The following is a 23,262-nucleotide window of genomic DNA, read 5'->3' as shown; positions in this document are numbered from 1 at the left end:
AGGAAAGAAGGAAGGAAAGAAAGAAAAGAAGGAAAAAAGGAAGCGAAGGAAGGAAGGAACGAAGGAAAGAGAGAAGGAAGGAAGGAACGAAGGCAGGAAAGAAGGAAGGAAAGAAAGAAAAGAAGGAAAAAAGGAAGCGAAGGAAGGAAGGAACGAAGGAAAGAGAGAAGGAAGGAAGGAACGAAGGGAGGAAAGAAGGAAGGAAAGAAAGAAAAAGGAAGGAAGGAACGAAGGAAGGAAGGGAAGAATGAAAGAAGGAAGGAACGAAAGAAAAGAAGGAAGGAAGGAAGGGAAGGAAGAAGGAGGGAAGGAAGGAACGAAGGAAGGGAAGAATGAAAGAAGGAAGGAAAGAGAGAAGGAAGGGAGGGAGGGAACGGAGGGAGGGAGGGAGGAAAGAAGGAGGGAAGGAACGAAGGAAGGAAGGAAGGATGCAAGGCAGGAAGGGTGCTGGGAAACGGGAGGACAGAGACCTGAAACGCAGGCGAGGGGAGGGAAGGAGGGAGAGGGTGTGTCTGTGTGTGTCTCTGATCCGTCTCCTTGAGGGCTCACCTGGGGCGCTTCCCTTCAGCCGGGGCTCCTTCCTCCTCATGGGTCGCCCACCAGGCGAAGGCGAAGGCCTCCCTCCCGCTCACAGCTCCAGCTGCAGAAGGGAAGAACAACCTCCTCCTCCTCCTCCGAGGAAAGCGTCGGAGGCAAAATGGCGGCCCCAGCCCCTGGCGCGCTGCGACGGCGCTGGCCCTCAGGGCGCATGCGCGGGAAAGGACGGAGGCCCTTCCCTTGCTCCTCCTCCCAGCCCCGCCCCTCCCGCGGAGATCGCTCAGGATTGGGCTGTAGGGGTTCGGGCGCTTTTGTCCGCGGACGGCAATTCCGGGTTGTTTTCGATGCTAGCGCTCTTCTGGCCTGTCGCAAAAGGAGAAGAAGAAGAAGAGGAGAAAGTGAGGCGCGCTTTACGGCCAGCGAGAGTGGCTGAGGAGGAGGTGCATTGCTTGCAGTGGCACCTTTGCAGACCTATTATTATTATTATTATTATTATTATTATTATTAGTGTATCTTTACTATTATTATTATACAGGTAGAAAACGTGGGATATTATTATTATTAATAATAATAATAATAATAATAATAATAATGTATTATTCATACTTATGATAATAATATTAATAAAATAATATTAATATTGTGTATTATTACTACTACAGTTTATGATACAGGTAGAAAGGTAGCATAATAATAACTACCAAGACACTTCCAGGCAGTGAGATCTAAGGTATTTCCTGCTATGGAGGCTAGGCTGAACCTTGCTTGCCCAGCCCAGCTCATCCTCAGGTTTGAAGGAAGGAATTTGATAGATTGAGGAAAATGAGTTTTTTTTATTATTGAAAATATATGAATTAATCAGTTTTTGCCACTTTTTAATTCTCAGGGTTGAAGGATATCATTTGGAATAAAACAAAAAAGGTGAGGGGCAATAAACATTTCCACAAGAGCAATTTCCCCCAACATCGAGGGGAATAGATGTCTCCATCCTTTTAATTTTGCAGTCATCCAACTAGTGATTTTTTTTAATTACGTGATTAATTACGTAATTATTACCACGCCGCGGCCACATTGCAACAACAACCCTTCATAATGCCCTTTCTACCAAAGTGTGGGACATCAGATGTATATAACCAAAAACGGATGATAAAACACAACCCTATTAAATGAAAAGATACTAAAACAATAGGTTGATACTAAATGTGTTTAAAATGGTTTCCGTCCAGAAGTCAAGACAAAAATATAAATGGTGGGTAATGCTGAATATAATTTTAAGCATGGCATGGACCAAAATGGGCAGCCAAACTTTCTTTGGTGAGAATGTTTTTGTTTCCTTTTCTGAAAATAGGGCTAACAAATAAAACCAAAATGTTGGATTGTGAAATATTGTCTCAATAACTGATATTTTATTAATAGTTTATTGATGAATAAAATGCTTACGATAATCTCCAATTAACGCTATTTGGGCTTTGTTTCTAAGCACACTTAGGACTTGATCTGGGAAAGGGACTGAGAGACTTGCAGAATACAGGATGTTTGCTAAGATTTGGTTCAAGAATGCGGCCTGGAAATCTGCTAGGCATAAAATCTCCCCTGAAACTTTACTGTATTGGTTTGGAAGACAGCTTGTCTCCTCTGCTTTTTGCCTATCAGATTGTTCTCCCTTTCAAACCACACCAAATCAAGACATAAATTGAAATATCAAGTAGCTCATCTCAGTCCCACCAAACAGCGCAGGAGCCTCTTAAAACAACTTTATTAGTGCATGCACATTTGCAGACTACAGCCTGCTTCATCAGATATATGGAGCATCATCCAGGATTTCAGGTTTATATACAGTAATCTTGGGGTGGAGTTTGTAGACAGTGAGAACAACAAGTAAGAAATTAAATGCAGAAAGTATTGACAGTTACATTACTAACACATTTGGCAAAACTGATGCTGAGAACACACCTGTCAGTTGATAAGGCAAGGCAATTATGATACGTAGTCTGATAAGAAACCATTATCCAAATAGAAACCTCTGGCAATACACTGAAATTAATTGCAAGTTGTTCTGCTCTCCCTTCGAAGTTTCTTTGCTCCTCAGTGGCTACTTTACATTCAGTAATAATAAAGTGGGTTGTTTGAAATTTTGAGGTGTGAACAAAGGTGTTTTAAAAAGGAAGGATAGGATGAAAGCGCTGATATTGGTGTTTCAGAAAACGAGACTGATTACAAGTTTCAGATTTAACATTGAATGGATGATTCTAAATATGAGAACCCTAAATATGAGATTCTAAGCATTGAGATATTGCTACTCACCTTGATTTTAACCATTTATATTTAAAAATTTTGCTATTTCAGCTGACACGGGAGGAAACAACCCACATGATGTGCATTGCTCTTCTGCATCTCTAGACTATGAGCAGTGTGACAGGGACCTGGCAGGGACCTGATTCTCTTGTCTTTTTTCCTCCTCAAAAACTATGTGGCTACCTGGAGAATAAATCCTGGGTTTATTATCTGGTTTTGGTGAGAAGGGGTAGGGGTGAAGCAAGCCAGCAACACAGGTCTCTGATGGGTTCTCATGGCACAGTAAGAAACAGACAAACTGCAAACCCGTGACTGATTAGACACTCCAAGTTAGCCATCATGCACTAGCAAGTCTGGAGGGAATATTGCACTAGTGTCAAGGTGTCTTGTGTCCCTGAGAAGAAGTAGTGATACTACTTCCAGTTTGGTGTTCTTCTTGGAGCCTTAAGAGCTGTTTTGAATCTATTAAAATAGTCTCCTACATTGGTAGTGATTCCTATATTCAAATCTGTCTCGGTGCAACTTTTTAATAATGTCTACTGCAGAGGTTCCCAACTTGTGGGCCATGACTCCTTTGGGGGTTGAACGGCCCTTTCACAGGGGTTGCCTAAGACCATTGCAAAACACATATTTCCGATGATCTTAGGAACTGAGACACTGCTCCTCTATGGCTGGGGGTCACCATAACATGAGATGTATTAAAGGGTTGCGGCATTAGGAAGGTTGAGAACCACTGGTCTACTGAATCTTTTATGAACCCCATGTGTTTTAAAAAACATTTTTTAGCATTGAATTCCTGCAGAATTTCCATAATCACTCTTTCCATGTTCATTTGACTTAATACCCGGTGACCTAAGTTTCGTGAGCCTATTCCACTCCTAACAACATGCAGACGTTTTGGAGTGCACTGAATAAGCAATTCAAGCATACTCATGTGATTATTATGCAATTGAATGCCTTATAAATAATATATACTCCCTTGCTTGTTTATAGCCTTATTTTGATCCAGTTGTGGCTATCACATCGCCACAAGGCTGGAATCCCAGTGACCTGCCTTGATATAAATGAATTTGTACCATAGACTTCTAGCCAAGATGGTGTTTTGATCAAACACAGATATGTTGTTTCCTTTATTATTTTATTTGTACTTGTGAGAATGGGGCACAGGAACTGGTGGAATTTTTTCATCATTTTGCAGAATGACTTGCCTGGATTGTAGTATTTTGCACCTTGAAATGAGGGGAGGAACACTATTTGTCTCTTAGGCAGCAAGGTTTCTTGGGCAGGCTTGGTTTGGTATATAATATTCTTATTCAGCATAATTTTGCAGTACAAACCATGGCATCTATGACTGCTGAAACCTTCTACCAAAAGGAAAAGTTACATTCAGGAAAACCACTACTGTTAAAAAAGCGTACTGTACTATTATTCTGACTTTTGTTGTATTAATCACGAAACTCTTGTGGTGTTCTGTGCCTTCAAGTAATTTCAGACTTGTGACAACCCTAAGGCAAACTTATAATAGGATTTTCTGAGGTTGTGTGACTTGCCCAAAATCACCCAGTGGATTTCCATGGCTGAGCAGGGATTTGAATCCTAGTCTCCAGCGTTGCAGTACTACAGTCAAACCACTATACCATGCTGGCTATATTTCAAATCAACTCATGAGTTGGTTTATCAATCCCGGGTCCCCAGTATCTGAATATGAAGGCCATCATAATATGGCAAGTCTGTTAAAGTTATGTGTCTGTCCTGGAAAGCAAATGTGATTTTGATCCTCAAGTTAAAAGGAAGAATTGGACATGGAAGAAGACAAGAAATAATATCCAAGAATTGTGTTTAAAAAGACATTATGTCTTTTGAAAGATTCCTTCTACAACAGGATTGGGAAACTGGTGGCCCACAAAATGTTACCAGTGTTAGCTATCATAGTCAATTAGTGAGTGGCAGCTGGTGGCTCTGAATTTCAAGGGAGCTCCCCAAGATGTTGAATCAATGGCTCAATTTAGGGCTATTTTATGTTACCCATTTATAGTGCTATGATTCCACTTTAGCGCCTTCACTTCCTATGGACTCCTGGACTTTGTAATTCAGGGAAGGGCAATCAGAATTCTAACACCTCATCAAACTGCAAATCTATGGTTTCTACAGAAGACAGCCTTGGTAGTTAACGTGGAATCATTGTCCTGCAATTGTGTACCATGAGAAAGCCTTAAATAGCTCTTTCAAGTGTGGGCTACAGTCTACAGCAGCGGTTCCCAACCCATGGAGCCTTTAGAGCTCTTGTGAGTCAAAAAGGTTAGGAATCCCTGATCTAAGTATATTCACAACTCCAATATGGAAGCCACCAGCTGTCCTTGAAATAATTCTCACCATAACAGGAAGAAATCCAACATGGTTGTCCTAAAAACTCTTTCTAGCTTTATGCACAAGTCCCAAGTACATGATGCCTTTGGGGGGGAAAGATAAACAAAGGTTCACACAGTTTTAGCAGTATACGATACTAAACATGGAACTTTCACTGGATAATGGGTATGTGATGCCCATATCTGAATGCAGGAAAAACACTGTCCTTAGAGAAATATGACGGATGATGGGGCTACCTGGAACATGTGGATCAATTTGTGTAAAGTGGATCTTTTGGGGGGCTCTTTCAACAAGATTTCCCAGAAGATTCAGTTAGCTTTTTTGCCATTTCAAAAATAAATAAAGCTTGTAAAAAAGTGAGTCCAGAACACATTTCCCTTCCAATGTTATTTCCCAATAGCTGACAATCTCTTCTGTTGTATTTTTTCTTTTTAGTGGCTGGAGGAGTACATGAATACATCAAGAATTTCATCACTCTTTCCACTTTTAATAACTTTATGGCTTACAGATCACACCAATTTGGATTATGATGTAAGAAGGTGAGCCTATGCTCATCTTAGCTGCTTTTACGATGGAAATTGATAATTTTATTTGCTAAAATGCCATGTCAAAATGGACAACAAAAGCAATTGTTTTCTAACTTCGTGAAAGCTGAAATAAAATTCTGATATTGTTTCAACATTTATGAAAAGACACTTTTGTTGCTTCAAAAGAAAGGCATTACAAATTCATTAGACTTTCACTGTATAAAAATGTACAGCGGCTTTATTGACATATACATTCCATTATGTTTACAGCTGCAAGATATGAGGCACACTCAGTATTGCACTTCATTAAAATTTCAGGCTCAAACATAACCCAGAAGTTTAAATGAAACTGCTGTTTACAATTTAGTAATTCTTAAACAGGACAAACATTGATCTTATATATATACAGTGTGATACTGGTTACATTAATGCCTTCCTAACACTTTTTATTTTAAATAACAGTCTAAGAAATAAACCAGAATACTTCTGTTTTCCACCCCCTACCCGTGATGCAGTTACAATTGTACAGGATTACAAAAAAGTCAGTATACAATAATCAACTTTTTCTTCATCTGATATCCAGCATCATTTGGAGTCCATGGAAACAGAGCCTAGAATGCTTCTTTGATAGCAGTTATTTATTTGTAAGTGTCCAATGCTTCGTAGCTGATGCGCGTAATGGCCACATGCAAACACCTCACAAGATTTTATTTCTTGAGTCATAAATGTCAGTTTCCCATAGCAAGGATTATGTACAAGGTATTTGGCATCCTTCTCGCGCTCTCATTTTCCTTTCCCTGGATTATGAAATGGTCCCATATTCTTTCCAATTGTGGTTTATACTGAATTCAGGACACTTATGGGATGACAGCAGCTTTGTTTCTGGCAAACAAAAGAATTATGGACTAAAAAGTATGTGCATTTCTGCAGACTCCACAGCCTAGTGCAAATTCCTCACCAGTAGGTGGATGGACTACATGGAGGGGACATTCTGTTCCTTCAAGCTGCTTGCCTTTGGGACCTGAAAAACAGTTTAGCAGCAAACAGAAAATGTAACTTTCACAAACTTTTGGAAATTCATACAGCTAAGCAGTGATATTACAGAACTTTAAGAGCACTAAATTACCATTTCATGGAGGGAATTCTACATCTGATCATTTTGCTCTCTAGGTGCTACAGCGATTCTATCACCTAACAATACCCATACTATCTCTTACTGACAGCACATAATGGCTCCCTTCTTTGATAAATCTGTGAGAATAATCTTGCATGAACACAAGTAGTCTGGCATGGAAAACTGGGTACCAGTGATGGCAGCATTTAACAGAGATCTCTTGTCAGAAGAGAACTGTGGGAACTGGACAGAGCACAGATTTGGGATCTTAAAGGGACAAAATAAAAACTAGTCTCCTTTATGAAGGGCTCAATGCCTGTATATACATATCTGACACTGTAAACCAACTCAGGTTCACAGAAATAGTAGGTATTTGTGAGAAGGCAGTGTTAATTCCTATCTGCACCTTGATTTTTAGAGTGAGGGATGACCTCATCTATAACAATTCACTTGTGTTTTCCTACTTTTATCATTTTTTTCTTACCAGGAAAAAAGCCTGGTAAGTAAAAAGGAAGAATTAACACACAATACTTTTTGAATGTCTAGTAGCAGGTTTCTATTGGAAAGCACCCTTAAGGTACCGTACTTGAACTTTTTACAAATGAAACTAAACTTGTGCCTTGCGGAAGTGGAACAGATCTCAGATTACATTGTTCTATAATGGAATATAGAAACAAAAGGAGCACCTGGTTATTTCAATGTGTCTTTAGTAGTTGCAGGCTCTTTGTAAGGCAGAAAATACTGAATACATCAACCCAAACAGGATGCTTGTAGTACCGTCTTTTTATGCTACTGTTTAGCATGAACATGCCATAAAGTGTTGTGGAATTTGCTTGGGAAAGGAGGGCTTCCCATTTTATTGTTGATTTTACTGTAATAGCTTTTGTCATTTAAAAAATTACTTATAATGCTAATTAATTATTGATAAATCAAGCAAGCCTTTACACATACAACTTTACAGAAATATCAGTTATTGAGATGCAAATGGACTTTAAATTTCCTGGACTTTAATAATCTCCCTATTTCCACATGGCCAGGAGGAGGAGGAGTCTGCCTGCAAAAGATATCCTCCTCAGCATACCATCTTTACTAACAACATGCAGGCATATTACTAGCATCTCCAATTGTTTTTCTCCCCTGTTTTGTTTGTAATATCTTTGCGTGATAAAGAAGCCCGTGGAGCTTTGAAAGCTTGCAACAAATATAGTGTGCATTTCAGTTGGCCAATAAAGGTATCACTGATTGATTTTTGTTTGGATTTGGCCAACACAACTAACCCTGCATGTTTTCTACAAGAATAATGTTTTACAAAATCATGATAAAATACTACTTTACATATTATTAACTTTCTGGAGAGCTCAGATAGCTTTAACGTTATTACCTGCAGGACAATGTGGAAGTTCTTCTTTAGGAATGCTTGTCATTCTTTGGAAGTCATCATGACAAGCATTGCAAAAATGTGTTGTCCCAAAACAAAAAAACACAGCCACTGAGCAGCAATAGCGGCATTTGTACTCTAGAAAATCTGTACCATGTTTTGGACACATCTGGGAGGAAAGAAGAAAAGCCACAGGTTAAACTAGTGTGTGAAGCCTGTCTATAGAGTGAAAGTTTGCTCTATTATGTTGGAAAGTAAAATTTCAAACAAAAGTGTTTCCCCACCTGAGCCCTTGAAACATCAGAGCAGGCACCACAAATGAGCTCTCTGGGATCATAGTCATCTCCTTGGCCAGCCTCTGCATCACAACGTGCTTCTCCACCAAAATAAGCCTACAAGGGAAAACACAAAGATGAACATCAGAACATGTAGGCAAACAAAATACATTGGCACATTTTAAAAATTAATTAACTTTTAATCTACTAGAAGTCAAAATGTGCACCTAATTTAATGGGATGTGATAATAATTGGAGCTGTGATGGGTCACACCTCCACAGCCATTTTTGGGTGATAAGGTAGATTGGATACAGTGGAACAAGAATTAAATAATTAACTGCTGGAAGAATTTCATGGTGGAATGGAGAAAAAGATTTCTATTCTTCTTTCCCTGACCCAGCTAAACTACCTAATTTTCTGTTTTCCCCTCATTTCTCTGGGAATTTCTTTGAAATGCAGCAGAAATTGCAGTGGGGAAAAATCAGTGTAAAGAAACACAAAGAGGTACTCCTCCTAACATGCATGACTTGAGTACAATTGTTATAAAGATGTGCTTTGAAATATGAAGTTATAAATAAATTTCTGCAAATGGATAGGAATATTCAATCTTAAGAGAAATAAGTTTTATACTGTTGCGGTTGAATCAGCTATCCTGGAAATGCACTGAGGAAGTTTGTGAAGGCAATGATGGCTAACCAAGTGTGGCAACTAGATGAATTTCTGGCTGAAACTGACTAAGCCGCTTGCGTCCTAGATATGAGGAAAGCAGGCAAAAGTATATAGGGAAGAGAGGCAGATGTAGGCAGAGCCTCTGAAGAGAGGAGCTAAGGAACTGATAAGGCAGCGGAGCAAAAGGATGAAAGCAAGAGAAGAAAAAGAAAATATTTAAAGAAGAAAAAACTTATCAGATAATGTGCAAGAAGCTAAAAAGGAGAATTTAGGTCCAAAACACTTCAGAAATAATCCCGTTTGAGACTGCTTTAATGGTCATTGCTCAGTGCTAGGGAATCTTGAGAACTGTAGTTTATTGTGGCACCAGAGCTCTCTGACAAAGAAGGCTAAATGTTTCACATTGCTACAGTTCCCAGGATCTCCTAGCACTGAGCCACAGCCATTAAAACAATCTCAAACTGGATTATTTCTGCAATGTGTTTTGGACCTACAAAAGGGAAACAGATAGAAAGCAACTGTATCCAGGAGCTGCAAGAATGAGGCCTGCTGATGTTTGTATATTGACTGACAACAGCCACCAACATATTTAAATGAAATGTCACTGACAAGGCATAGACTGCTAACAAGGAAAAGGAAAAGTCTTTAGGTTCATCCTTCACTAGATGATTTTTAAATGTTTATTGCAAGAATAAAGCTGAAATGGAAGAATAGTACAACTAACTGCACTAGAATGGATTTCAATACACTTTAGATTAAATACAAACTGCCTTAATGTAGAACAATGTTAATATATCTTCAACATGTGCTGTTCTTAAACTTCAGTCTTTCAAATTACAAATGACAGGCTTATCTTTATTCATACTTAAATGGCAGAATTAATCAGAATACACCAGCTTCTTAGCAATTTCTTTGCTGACTAATCCAAGTAATCTGTCTAATCGCTGAATTATACCTTTTTGCATTTGTAGCAAACGTAATAGGCATATCTGTTCATAGCATAGCCAGCAGGGTCATTATAGAACCGAACTCCAGGTGTTGTGATAGCCTCGCTTTTGTGCAGCCCTTCATATTCCAGTCTCATTAATGCTTTCCTTTTTACATCTTCATAGAGCTCCTTGATAGGATCAAGCAACTCTTTTAATACTATATGATTAATTTTGTTCTGGTATAAATGAAAAGAGAAAGTAGATAAGCAAAACTGAATCATATATTTGGCCAAAAATCAGTATTTTCTTTGATATAGTATAACAAAAAGAAAACCAACCAAAATTTCTGTGTATATTACACAACACAGTAAAATCCTCAACAGGAGTACAAAACAATAAAATAATGCTTTGTCCCATCATTATTAAGTAACAGAGTTAGGATAGTTTTCTTCCTACCCTTTCTAGCCTCTGGCCTATCTATGCATTTTGGAAGTACATAAAACCTGCTCACTTGATGCATGGCAGTGACTTCCACAGTTGAGACATTGCACATTACCTTTGCAGGGTGTCTCCTTATATGTGAAATTTTAATTATATTATGTGAAATTATGTGCATATCACAAACGTTATTTTGTAAATGTCTTTTACTATACAGTATCCAAATAAAATCTACTAAATTGGGTTTTTAAAATCCCTGGAACCAAATAATATGGTCTACATTCAGTTGTTAGCCCCAGGTACACCATACCAATAGATCAATGGTTCATGAAGACCGAATTAACACATTGATTCAACAGGAACTAATAATTAGATTTAGGCCATTATCTAACTGGGATGCAAATTTCAAGCTTAATTTTTTAATCATGATTTTGATATCTGCAAAGGGGTGGTGGTGGTCCCCCGGAGACTTCCTATACCAAGGGTTCACAATCTGTGCTCCAAGGAGCCCTTAGGGCTCTGCATGCACTTCCCAGGTGCTCCGCAGCCGCTCCAGAAAAATGAAAGAAATTAAAATTGAATGAAATTAAAGAATAAAAATATATTTTTATATATATTCCTAAACACCATTAACTTGTAAGACATAGGATAGGCCTCTTAGGGGCTTCGACATAAAAATAAGGGCTCTGCGAGCCAAAAAGACTGAGAACCTCTGTCCTATATGCACATGTCCAGGAATTGTTGAGATATGAACAGGAAAGCTTTGTATAAATGGATCACTTCACATTATAATTTCTTTTCATTTTCTCCAGCAGACTGCTACAAAGTTGATGCAAATCTTAACTGTGGGTGAGTGGCCAAGTATGAGTGTCTTCATATATTTTGTTCACTATTTAGCTGATTAATATTTTACACGGAAAACAACAATTCATTTTCAAGTATCAAACTGCTATGAAAGTTAATAGAAACTGAATTGTTTATTTTTCACAAATCAACATTCTAATTCCTATAAATTATCAAATGCAATCCTAATACTGATTTTTCAAATCTGAAGAGCACATCTTAGTTCTTCAATATCTTTTTAAAGATATGAAACAGTACTTGTCCTTCGCCTACCTTGCAAATAGGACAGGACATGAACCCAAATGTTATCCGTGGCCCAAGCCATCTGTTTTCTAGAACTCGACAACAGCACTGCAAGTGGAATATGTGACTACAGTCCAGCTGCAAAGAGGAAAATTTATCACTTCATTCTAAATAATAATAGTTTTGTACACACATTGTAATGTTGAGTTTATGCTGATAAATTTTCAAACTAAAAAGTCATTATCGATCCACAGGGAGAGGCAGGAAATATAAATAGACTAATTTATTATTAACATTATCATTATCATTATTATTATATTCATCATTCTAATTTCACAAGAAGAAAAATAAAGAAAATTAGTTCAATGCCACTTGAATCTATTACAGTGCAAACTGTGCAAAATCACACTGAGGTTTTCAAAAACGTATCCTCTCAATTAGCATCATGGTGATTTTTAGGTAAGGCAGAATGTACTTAACCTTATGATATGAGAGAATTTTAAGCTAAAATTTCATAATGCTGTTTTAAAGGCTCAGTCTAGACACAACACATAGCTATGGCTAGTGCTAATGATAATGTTGCCTTAACCACTGTTGCCTTAACTACTGTTAGGAATCAAGTTGTCCGAGTGAACTCATTGTTTGCTAGGCCTTCCACACTGAACATGCCTATAGATATCCCAGCAAGATATGCTCGTCACCTTACACTCAAACAAGCAGGTCAACAACCTTTACCATGGTTTATAAATCTTGTTTCAAATTGTTTTCATATCCTTATTTACAACTGCACTTTAACTACAAAGTGTCCACACTTCATGCTTAATCATGGCTAAAATAAACAACTATTATGTTTGAACAAAACAAAAATGGTTATCCATATTACATCAGATAGTATACATGGAATTATAGAGCTGGAAGGGACCACAAGTCATTTAGTCCAACTAATGTACTTCAGAAAGTGCCCTTCCAACCTACTGACTGTAATGAAGATGTGAAATACAATTTTGAGACAGGACAAATTGTGAGCTTTACAAATTGCAACTCTTGGTACTAATGTCAGATTATTTTTAGTTTCCTGGTGAAACTGATTTTACAAACTCAGAGGCCCATATACAATTTAGTTTCTCAGGGAAGCTGAATATTCTTTCAAATATTTATGACTCTTCTCTTCACTACCAAAAGAAAAAGAAAGACTCAGAGCTGTTTTCAAAAACTAAGCAAAAGATATACCTAGGACTATGGATTTTACATATCACCTCAATGGTAGGTATCTTAGACATCAAGCTAACTATTTCAGCTGATGTTTTAAGGATTAGCTTGACTTTCTGTTAACAGTACACACTGTCCTGGTATGGCCTGGAGCTGCCTCAAATCCTATCAAGTATTTTGGTTTTCTGTCCTTCTGGTTCTGGACACTTTTAACAGTTTCACTTCTAGCAGCTTCTATTGGTAATAGGATGGGCTAAAGTAATGGTCTGAATACAATATGTGCATTATCAATAGTTGAGGAACGTCAAAATTAACAAACTGGCTTTTGCTAATTAAGTAATTATTTCTAGTGAAAAACTGACTATGTATGTCAAGTGCTAGAGAAGTCTGAGCTTGTATGGGCTGTGATTAGTTCTCTTAAAACTTCTGGATTGCAATATATACAGACTATAAAAATAGAACCCTTGAGACATAATCTTCACCTCACAGAGTCCTGCTGCTGTTCCATGAAATCCATGTCACTGGTATATACCAGTTAAACAAGCTTTCTTATCCTTGTTTATGTACATATTCCCACTGTTACAGTTGTTATTCTAATTGTTTTATGATCTTCTTTTCCACTTCATCAACTAAACAATAAAATCTGATTAAATCAGATCCCTTTGTGTCTGCTCATTCCAGACAGGCTCAGTAATGAATCAATGAATTTTATCCGTTGATGCTTATTGGTGTCTGGTCTGAGTGGTGCAGAATTTAGCCCCTTGTTTGCTTTGGAGCCCAGTCACATCCTATGACATCTCAGATTCTACTGGCTCAGAATGGTGGCAATCTACCTCACCTTAGATTTGGGGATACATTTTGACCTGTTGCTGCTATTCCCAAGCACTATGATAGATGTTAGCACTGGGTGAGCCTGTTGTAATAAGGCTACCCAACAGAAATAAAGAATACTAATGCAGCTTGGAACCAAGAAAACTTTGGTTGTGCTCTGTCAACTGTAATAGCAGAAATGCACACATTAAAATGTATTAGCACTAAGGAAGCACAAAGGGAGTATACATAAATCTTATATAGCTTACATGCTGGCATTAAATAATTTCTAGTGGATTCCTCCCCACTAATTAATTATAAACTCTTTGACAATTAGCATTTTAGAGATTTCACAAATGAAAGACCAAACCCAAACCTGAATAGCTGGTGCGGCTGAAAGTGCTTCTGTGAAACAGATCATACACATGTCGTCTGCATCTTGTTTAAGGGTGGTGGTGCTCTTGTCACAACCGTGCAAACAGGGCAAGCAGTGCTCTTCATTCTTGACCCCTCCACAGGGATGACCACAAGGATGTGTTTTACTGCAAGCTATCTTAGCATACTCCTATGAAAGACAGATATAAACTAACACTGTAAGTGTCAACAACTTAAAAGATATGATAATGTCTTGTAATACATTTAACAGACAAGTACTGTAGTAGTTATTCTTATGCATGTTTCTCTGCTTTACAAAGACAGCAATATCCTCTCCATTTCCAGAAATAGGTATTTCAGCTAAGACAAAGCAAAAGGAGGGAGATCAGTGTCTGGTGATACAGAGAGACAAGGACAGAAAAAAGCAAGATGAAAAAATGACTAAATAATGTAACCTGCCTATGATCTCTCACAGTTATATCCTTCTCACTGCCTGAATTTTTTTTCCTGGAAATCTGAATGGCAGATGCACTGGTAGTCTCCAGTGTTACTGAAAAGTTGTAACACAAAAGAATGACAATACTCAGTGAAATACAGTGGGTCCTTCTCATACACAGGGATCTGTTCCGGACCCCCCCCACACATGTATGGAGAAAAACATGCAAGCTCAAACCCCGTTAGTTTCAATGGGTGAGCGTTCCTGCATCTGATGCAGTGTGCGCACCGAACGTGGTGCGCCATTCTCCTTACAGAGGCTTAACCTGGCGTGGGCGTGCTGTATGTTACAAGAGAAACAATGTAAGAAAAGCACACCTACACTTTAACATTTTCTTTTAGAGGAAATTGAAAACTTCTTTGTGTAATAAATGTCCAAATCAGCCATTAGTGATTGTTTTTATTGTCTATTATTGAACTCAAGCCTTCATCATCTTTGTATCTAAAAAAATAATAATAATTGGGGGGAGGGGACATTTATCCAAATGCACAGCTTCCATTGCCAAATTACCTGAAAGATTAAGGGGCACAACAGACCACTTATGAGAAAGCTGGATTGTGGCCATGGCAACCACATGCCGCAGCCCTTATCCGCCTTTTTGACGGCCTAAATTGCTGCTCCATTTTGCGTTGGCAAAAAGACGGCTTTTACTGTCCCCCACTGCAGCTTTGTGGCACTCCTTTACAGTATGCGGCACACCTGAAAGCCGGTCCACATCTGGGCAGCCAGCAGGTGTGAAGCCGGCTTCCAGGCATCTTGGGGGCCGTGCATCATCTGCATGCCATGCCCCCAAGCCAGCTGGAAGCTGGCTTTCTTGACCAATCTGTTTGGCCCCTACATCTCTGGCTCTTTGGGATCAACTATATACTGTAAGAAAAACTTGACAGGCCACTTCTTTCAAAGTAGAGTTAAGAATTGATTGGAGGTGCAGGATTGGAGCAGAGAAGTCTTGGGTATACTATTTTTCATGACTTCTTGCTACATTTTGCTCTCTTTTCAAGTTTATCCTTAGCAAAACACATGCAGAAAAATTTTAGTAATCTGTTCCCTCTACCACTTCACTGATCCAAATCATTCATCTACTTGCCCATATATATGTAATGGAAGGCTTTGAGGGATTTCTTTGTATGCTTTCATGTAACCTGTAGCTGGGTCCTTAAATTACAAAAGAAAATGCTTATAGGATGTTCTGCTCTTATTTACTGGGAAATAAATTCAAAGATTCCTGTAATGGAATTGAATAATTCCAGGGTTTAATATACACAAACCTGACAGTCAGCATCAGAACAGACACTGCCTACTGCTGATAATTCTGTTCCATTTCGGCAGCCACAGAAACGACATGCTTCAGAACTGCTTGTGGTCGGTTTGCCTAGGTTAACAGAGATGACTGGGAATCAGAACTCTCCCCAAGTTTTAAAAAATGTTAGCAGATTCCATTATTTATCAAGCAAATGTTAACAATTTTACAAGCAGAGAAATGGATCTAAAAGGCAAATATGTCACCACAGCTATCAAGTGAAGCTGGTCATAATAAAGCAAAGCCATGTCTTGACTGAATATATTACTCTTCCTGATGTGGAATCAGGTAATCAGTCCATGTAGCTCAGTATATGGATTATCCCCAGTGCCTTCATAAAGTTTCAAGTAACTGTGACCTGGGATTATTTTCAATAACAGGTTGCAGAAATTGAACCTGAACAATTTTAGTCTTGGAGATAGGACCCTTTGGAATGATTACCATATATACTTATCTGTAAGTCTAAACATTTATGACTAAAAATTGACCCCAAAATCCTAGGTCAACTTATTTACAAGTCAGTATGGTAATGTGATAGCTCATTCAGATTTCCCCACGTGGTTGGGAGACAGTTTCTTTTTCTCTTGAGCCAAGCAAAAAGAATCCTGGGAGATTGATTGCTGTTAAATAGAGTCCCTCTCCTGCTGCTGCTGTCTGGGGAATCAAGGGTGAAGCCAAAGTTGAAACGCTGAAGCAAAAAGCCTCGATTACTGATTCTTTTGCTGTATGCATACACACACACATTGAAGGAGCCTCCAAGTTTTACCCTGGATTTATCCATGGGTCATGGCAAAATCCATAATTTTGGCCCCAAAATCTGCCCTCGACTTATGCATGAGGTCGATTTATAGTTGAGTATATACGGTAATCTTGGCCAAATTATATTTGGGGCCAGACTGAACCCACCAGTCTGACTCCGTCAGATGTCACTAGGTTCTACTCTCTTCCAAGTTTCTGGAAGCACAGTAATTCTCTTAGCATAAACAAAAAAACTTGTTTAGCACAGGAAAAAAGCAGTGAAATCTCTTGATTTCTCTGATCACTATTTGCTGATAAGGAAGATTCTCCCTAGCATGCTGATTTTTGCCCCATCTAGGCAGCACACAGTGGAAGTATATACCATGATGCTCTGCAGGTCACACAGGGAAACTTCATGTGTTAGATTAGGCTGGGGGCACAGAGGTTCCCCTCATCTGACTTACATACATCCATGTTTCTGCAACATGGCCTAGGTACCACACTTAAGTAAAGAATACCTGAGAGCTAAAATTCTTAGACGGTGGAATCGTTCTATGTGTAAGAGAAAAAAAACCAGAGAGAGATCTATCTTACTCCAAGAAAATTTGTATCTTTTGTAATCAATACCTGAGTCAAAGCAAATATTTAGTGGTCTATTTTATGTGAAACTACAGTCACCCCTATGTTTTCGCGGGGGATCCATTCTGGATTCCCCCACAAAAATGAAAAACCGTAAGTATTCTGGCTTCAGTGGCTTGAGTAACCTTGAATGGCTGCATGCGCGCACGCTATTTTGTTCCTCCATGCTTGCAGTTTGCAAAAGATTGAGGGACGCGAATGGCAAGACTGCAAACACTGAGGGACAAGTGTACTTCTTGCTTGAGCAAGCTAATACTGTCTGTACTCAAAATCTGCTGTGTTTGCTATTTAATGCAAAACTTGTATGTAATTTATATACTAGTGGGACAATAGGCCATATTCTCTCCTCTTCCCTAGGATCTGTCTGAAAAATAAATGCAAATATCTCACCTGTTTGTTCTCTGAACTCCACCATTGCCTTCATAGTTTTGGAATCTGCTAGTGCCATCAGCCAAAACAGTTTGGTCCTACCGCAGCCTTCATGAAGATCAACCTTAATCGCTTCTTCCTCCTCTTTGAATACCTGCCAAGTTTGGCCAAACACATATTAAAGCTACAGAACTGGATAACTGAAGTTACTCAAATATATGGTTAGTGTTGTACAGATCAAGTTTACATTTTAAAAACAACCTTGTCCCTACCTGTCTCTGGTGAGATTTCGTTCGCCGATGAAGATGAAGGAACCTATCACAATCTGTACAGAGATTGCCACAGACATTACACAGGATGATTGCAGCAGTTTCTCCATCATCATGGTTATCACACATGGGCTGAGAAGGAAAACAGAGGGGAACAAAAAATCCATGTCACGTTTTGTATTCTATTTTAAAAAGTGCAATTATCAGGCCCCTCTCTCCTCTTAAAAAAAATCCTTGATTGGCTTTCTTTTTTGTTGTATAATAGGAAATAAAGCCAATAAACCATGTGATTTTTTAAAAAGTATTAATATTCTTTAAAGGAATGGGGTAATTGTGGCTGGGTTAATTTTAGCATACCTTACAAAAATCAAGAAGAATGTTTGTTAATCTAAGTCAATGATTTAAAAAGGTGATTTAAGCCAATTAAAAATGTTATTAAAAATTAAATAGAAAGTGTAGAAGTTAGTATCTTCTCCAAGAAATGCAGCCAGACTCACTATATACTAAACAAGTGGATGAAACCTGTTTAAAAACATGGTGGGCAGTAGTGGAGACATAAAGCAAAAACACACCTACTTATTACGAGACTATGCATAAAGTAAGGATGCACTAGTAATACTACAAATTTGTTTTTGCTGGTAAACAGAATAGCAACTGATGCTTTTCTAGAGATTTTGCAATATACTGATATAATGTGATAGCCTCAGGTGATAAATAATAATTTAACTCATATAAGATTTCTTGATATTGATGAGGTACATATTTATCAATGTCTTCAGCTAAACCTTTCCAAACTACCAATACCTGCACAATACTTGCAGTTCTAATCTATCTTTAGAGATGGTTCCAATCATTTATATATTTAGTTTAGCATTATATCTTTAGCTTAGTATACTTCAAAACTCCAAAATGAAAATCTGTGGGTAGAGGAGGGCAAGTGAGATTGAATTAAATCAAAAAGTTGAAAAGAAAATGACTTGAGATTTATTTTCGTCCATTCCTCACCATCTGTTTTTGCTGCCCATCCTTTCCCATCCATCTTCCAGAGGAAAGTCTGTCTACATGGTCCTGATCGAGCACACAAAGGGATGCAAGTGCTAGCCAGAGCTGTTGAAAAGATGACAATATCACATATTTTTATCAGTATGTTAGGCTACATCAATCTGGTTAATTCTTTTATTCTGGCAGTTTATATACCAGACTTCATATATTTCAGACAACAATTTCTGTCTTGTAACATCAAATATAACAGCTGGGCAGCAAGGCTGATAAATTAAACACTTAGGATAACAGATTATTCACTGTCAAGTAATTCAAATTGTATTTTAAGTACTGTCAGAACCATTTTATTTATATTTTACAGAATAGCATGATCACACAAACACTACTTTAAAAATGGATAATCTTACAATATATCTTTAAATGTAAATGGGCTGGGCTCATCAACTAAAAGATGTAGAGACTGATAGTTGACTAAAAATTGGAAACCAGATATTCTGTTTCTGCAGGAAAGCTTTGAAGAAAAGAAATAAAAAAGTAATGCCATAATCCTATTCTGGGGCTCAATTTAATTCAGAAGGAAAATGGCCCAGGCAGGAGGAACAGTCATACTGATTTCTAAAACTAAGTTATATATATTGGGGTCAGCATTATGGAGGAGTCACAGACATCACGAGAGACAATTGCCCACTTGAGATGAAGTGCCAAAGCTTCAAGGTGATTCCCCAGTGAGGTATATAAAAACTTGGGCGCCATGAGGCATGGAGAGAGAAGACAAAGAGAGACAATGAGGGATAAAGGATTGGGGTCCTGTTCCACCTAGGGGAAACTCAATGGAGGCTGGACAAAGGGTCCAAACTCCCAGCTCTCCGCTTCATGAACATCCAAAACCCAGAATGCCATCTGCAGAATTAGTGGGGTAGGAATGTGTAGCTAGTTATGTTAGAGAATGATGATGATGATGATTGCCTTTCACTCAGTGTGTCTGTGCATGCGTGTACCTAGGACTCTCAACTCTCCAGAGTGGGGAAGGAAAGTCTTTACAGAATCAGAGGTGGAAAAAGTGCAAGTCGAACCTACCAATAACTCCCACTGAGTTACTGAGTCACATTAGAAAAATCAGTGGATGATTGCAGTAGATGATCTTCAGGGAACATCATCATGGGATCATCTTCTACTCAGGAGCAGGACTGGGACTATTACATGTGACATCAATTTGGCTTTAAAATATGATGAGGCTATGAATGAGAGATGTTTTAGAGCCCCAGGTGTCAACAGCCCACCTTGGGTCTTGCAGGGCTGTGGCTTCCTTGATGGAATTCATCTTATTGTGTTCTTTCTATTTTCCTCCTGCCTTCAACTTTGTCAAGCATTATTGCCATTTCTCGACAGTCATACCTTCATGACATGCCTAAAGTATGAGAGCCTCAACTTAGTCAATTTAGTCATTTTGACTTCTAGGGAGAGTTCACTTGCTCTAGGGCCCATTTATTTGTCTTTTTGGTCATCCATGGTATCTGTAGTATTCTCTTCCAGTATCACATTTCATTTCAGTGTTGGTTAGATTGTCAGTGGGGAATTGCCCTTTCAGAAAAAAAATGATTAGTAGAATTAGAATGGCCAAATAAGAACTTTAAAAAAGACATGTTTGTTACAGTATGGGCTCCTTTCATTGCTTTATTAACTGACCAAGATTTACAGGGTGATCCACCAGCCTATCAGCAATCATTTTGAGCCTCATTGTTTTAAGTTTGTATTACTTGGTTGACCATGTTGTGTTTGTTGTCTTTTCTGTTTTTGTTTGTGTGCATTCTTCTTTTTGAAAATAATAAAAAAGCATACATCTCCTTCCTCCAAGTCTAATCCTCCTTTCCCTATAATGTATTCTGTCTATAAGTTAAGTAGGTAAAGATAAAGGTAAAGGTTGTCCCTTGACATGAATGTCTAGTCATAACTGACTGTAGGGGGCGGTGCTCATCTTTGCTTCTAAGCCGAAGAGCCAGCGTTATCCAAGGACTGCTCTGGTGGTCATGTGGCTAGCATGACTTCACCAAACGCTATTACCTTCCCACTGAGAAGTGGTACCTTTCAAAATGCTAGGTTGTCAGAAGCTGGGGCTAGTGACGGGAGCTCACCCCATCATGCAGCACCTGGGCCTTGAACTGCCAATCTTCTGATCATCAGAATTGGCGTCTTAACCAGTAAGCCACCACATCTTATGAATTTGAAAACATTCTGTTTCTCCATAGTCTATCCTGATAGTGGCTTCTTGTCCAGTTTATAAAGCACAAGCTGATGTTCTTCTGAAATTCTGGGGTTCCATTAGCCAATGTATGTTTACAATAAAACCTCTGGTGCCTTTTTCTTATCTGAACAAAGCTTGGATGTCTGGCATGTTTAACTCCATATATGGTGCAAGTCTTGAATGAATAGACAGACTTAAAAAAGAAATAAAGCAAACAGAATACAAAGAAATAAACCAACCACAAAACACAAACATATCTAGCTATAAGGGAACAGAGTTACCTAGCTGCAAGAAAATAGATATCTAGATAAATAGCTGCAAGAAAACAGAGATAGATATACTGTGTACTGGATGAAACAACTACTTACCCGAGTAGTTGCAATACACCGCACTGGTGATCTAAATTCCTCTTCCATTTTGGTCAAAGCAATGATTGTTTCTGCAATAGCATTTTTTGTTACACGAGACCAAGCTTCAGACAAGTGACCCTATGGAAAGAAAAACTTAGGCCATGACTACTCATGTCAATTTATTTACATGAATGAATCACACAGAAATAAAGGTAACCTGAGAACCTGATGAATTTTATTGAGAAGTTTACTGAGATATTCACACTCAAACATAGCTTTTGTATTTGACTTGATCCTAATCCCATTAGATTGAAAAAAAAAATACGTTTTATATATTTGCCTGTATGGAGTTGTGCTTTTAAGAGAATGGATGGATGTTTTCTTTGAGGATGAGCCATCTGGATAGTAACAACCCTTGAATTTCTAGAAGAAAGCTCTTTGATGCAGCCCTCATTAATTTTGGCAACCACATTACATAAGGAAAATATGATATGTATAAAACTAAGCATACATCTAGCATATTTGTGCATTGCTGGGTAGCAGTGCACTGCAGTGAAGCTATACCATAGCAAGACTGGGAACATACCAGCCATTTGAGCAGTATAACTGCTTTCAGCCATAGGAAAAGTTCTTTTCTCCTTTTCTCCTACTAATTAAACTGAGGGCAAAACTTCAACTTTGTTTTCCTGTGCTGTTGTTTCCTTGTTGCCAAATTCAGCAGACTGGGTAGTGCTATGACAGCATCACTACTGTTTCTCATTGTTCTCTATGTGATCTCTGATTTGCTATGATCCCTTGGGGGAAGGGTACTAGGAAAGCAAAAAAGACACCAAAGCAGCAGAGAGGAGATAATGGAGAAGCAGAAAAATAGATACTTTGGGATTTTCTTTCTTGGAAAGTTTGCAAAACTCAAGGCAATCAATCTAGTTTAGCTCTATCAACACTGCTTAGCTGATCATTGAAACAGAAATTATTCTTTATGAAATCTTTTATTCAAATGTCATCTAGTATGGAAGAGAGAAGGATTCACAGACCAATTTAACACAATCTGTAAAACTGCCTCTTTCTTTCTCCCAGCAATGGAAATGTACAGGGATGCTAATATTTCGACTGACACTGACATTATACTGTCATCTACAGTAGGCTCTTGGTGTACCAAAATCCGTGGATGCTCAAGTCCCATGGAACTTTGCAGCCCCGGCCACCCGAAGCCCGCCTCACCGCTCTCATTGTAGCAGGTGGCCGCCTCCTCTTCCTCCCCGCTGCCTCCCTCCTCCTCCTCTTCCTCCTCCTCCCTCTATTTCCCCTGCCTCTGCCTCCCTCCTCCCCCTTGTCCTTCCTCCTTCTCTGCCATCTCCTCTTCCCCCCACCGCCTCCCTCCTCCTCCCTCTTCTTTTCATCCTGGAGAGAAGTAACCAATGGGGTCCCACAGGGCTCTGTCCTAGGCCCAGTGCTATTCAACATCTTTATCAATGACTTGGATGACAGAATTAAGGGGCATACTTATCAAATTTGCAGATGATACCAAATTAGGAGGAGTAGCTAATACTCCAGGGGACAGGATGAAAATTCAAAACTACCTGAATAGACTAGAAAGCTGGACCAAAGCTAACAAAATGAACTTCAACAGGGAGAAATGTAAGGTACTACACTCTGGGAGGAAAAATGAAATGCACAGATTATTGGATGGGGGACAACTAGCTGAATGAGACTACATGGGAAAGGGATCTAGGAGTCCAAGTAGACCACACAAGTTGAACATGAGTCAACAGTGTGATGCGGCAGCTAAAAAGGCCAATGCGATTTTAGGCTGCATCAATAAAAGTATAGTGTCTAGATCAAGAAAA

At 38.7% G+C, this 23,262-nt stretch overlaps 1 protein-coding gene across 13 annotated transcripts in view; it reads right to left on the bottom strand.

Annotated features, from left to right (window-relative positions):
• Positions 1-5,930: 5,930 nt before the first annotated feature.
• The window catches only part of MYCBP2 (MYC binding protein 2), a 176,381-nt gene continuing 159,049 nt past the window's right edge, over positions 5,931-23,262 (bottom strand). For all 13 annotated transcript variants that reach the window (XM_042460905.1, XM_042460907.1, XM_042460909.1 and 10 more), the window contains 11 exons: positions 21,434-21,553; positions 18,827-18,928; positions 17,825-17,953; positions 17,574-17,706; positions 15,775-15,878; positions 14,012-14,200; positions 11,647-11,754; positions 10,119-10,328; positions 8,503-8,610; positions 8,222-8,387; positions 5,931-6,747 (listed from right to left, as the gene is read on the bottom strand). In XM_042460905.1, coding sequence (XP_042316839.1) covers positions 6,632-6,747; positions 8,222-8,387; positions 8,503-8,610; positions 10,119-10,328; positions 11,647-11,754; positions 14,012-14,200; positions 15,775-15,878; positions 17,574-17,706; positions 17,825-17,953; positions 18,827-18,928; positions 21,434-21,553 — 1,485 coding nt within the window. In that variant the 3' untranslated portion in view covers positions 5,931-6,631. The remainder of the gene's footprint in view (positions 6,748-8,221; positions 8,388-8,502; positions 8,611-10,118; positions 10,329-11,646; positions 11,755-14,011; positions 14,201-15,774; positions 15,879-17,573; positions 17,707-17,824; positions 17,954-18,826; positions 18,929-21,433; positions 21,554-23,262) is intronic.

This window comes from Sceloporus undulatus, chromosome 3 (assembly GCF_019175285.1).
Source record: "Sceloporus undulatus isolate JIND9_A2432 ecotype Alabama chromosome 3, SceUnd_v1.1, whole genome shotgun sequence".
Taxonomy (NCBI): Eukaryota; Metazoa; Chordata; class Lepidosauria; order Squamata; family Phrynosomatidae; genus Sceloporus; species Sceloporus undulatus.
Note: the sequence above shows the minus strand (reverse complement) of the source record. Positions and strands in the feature narration are given on the sequence as shown.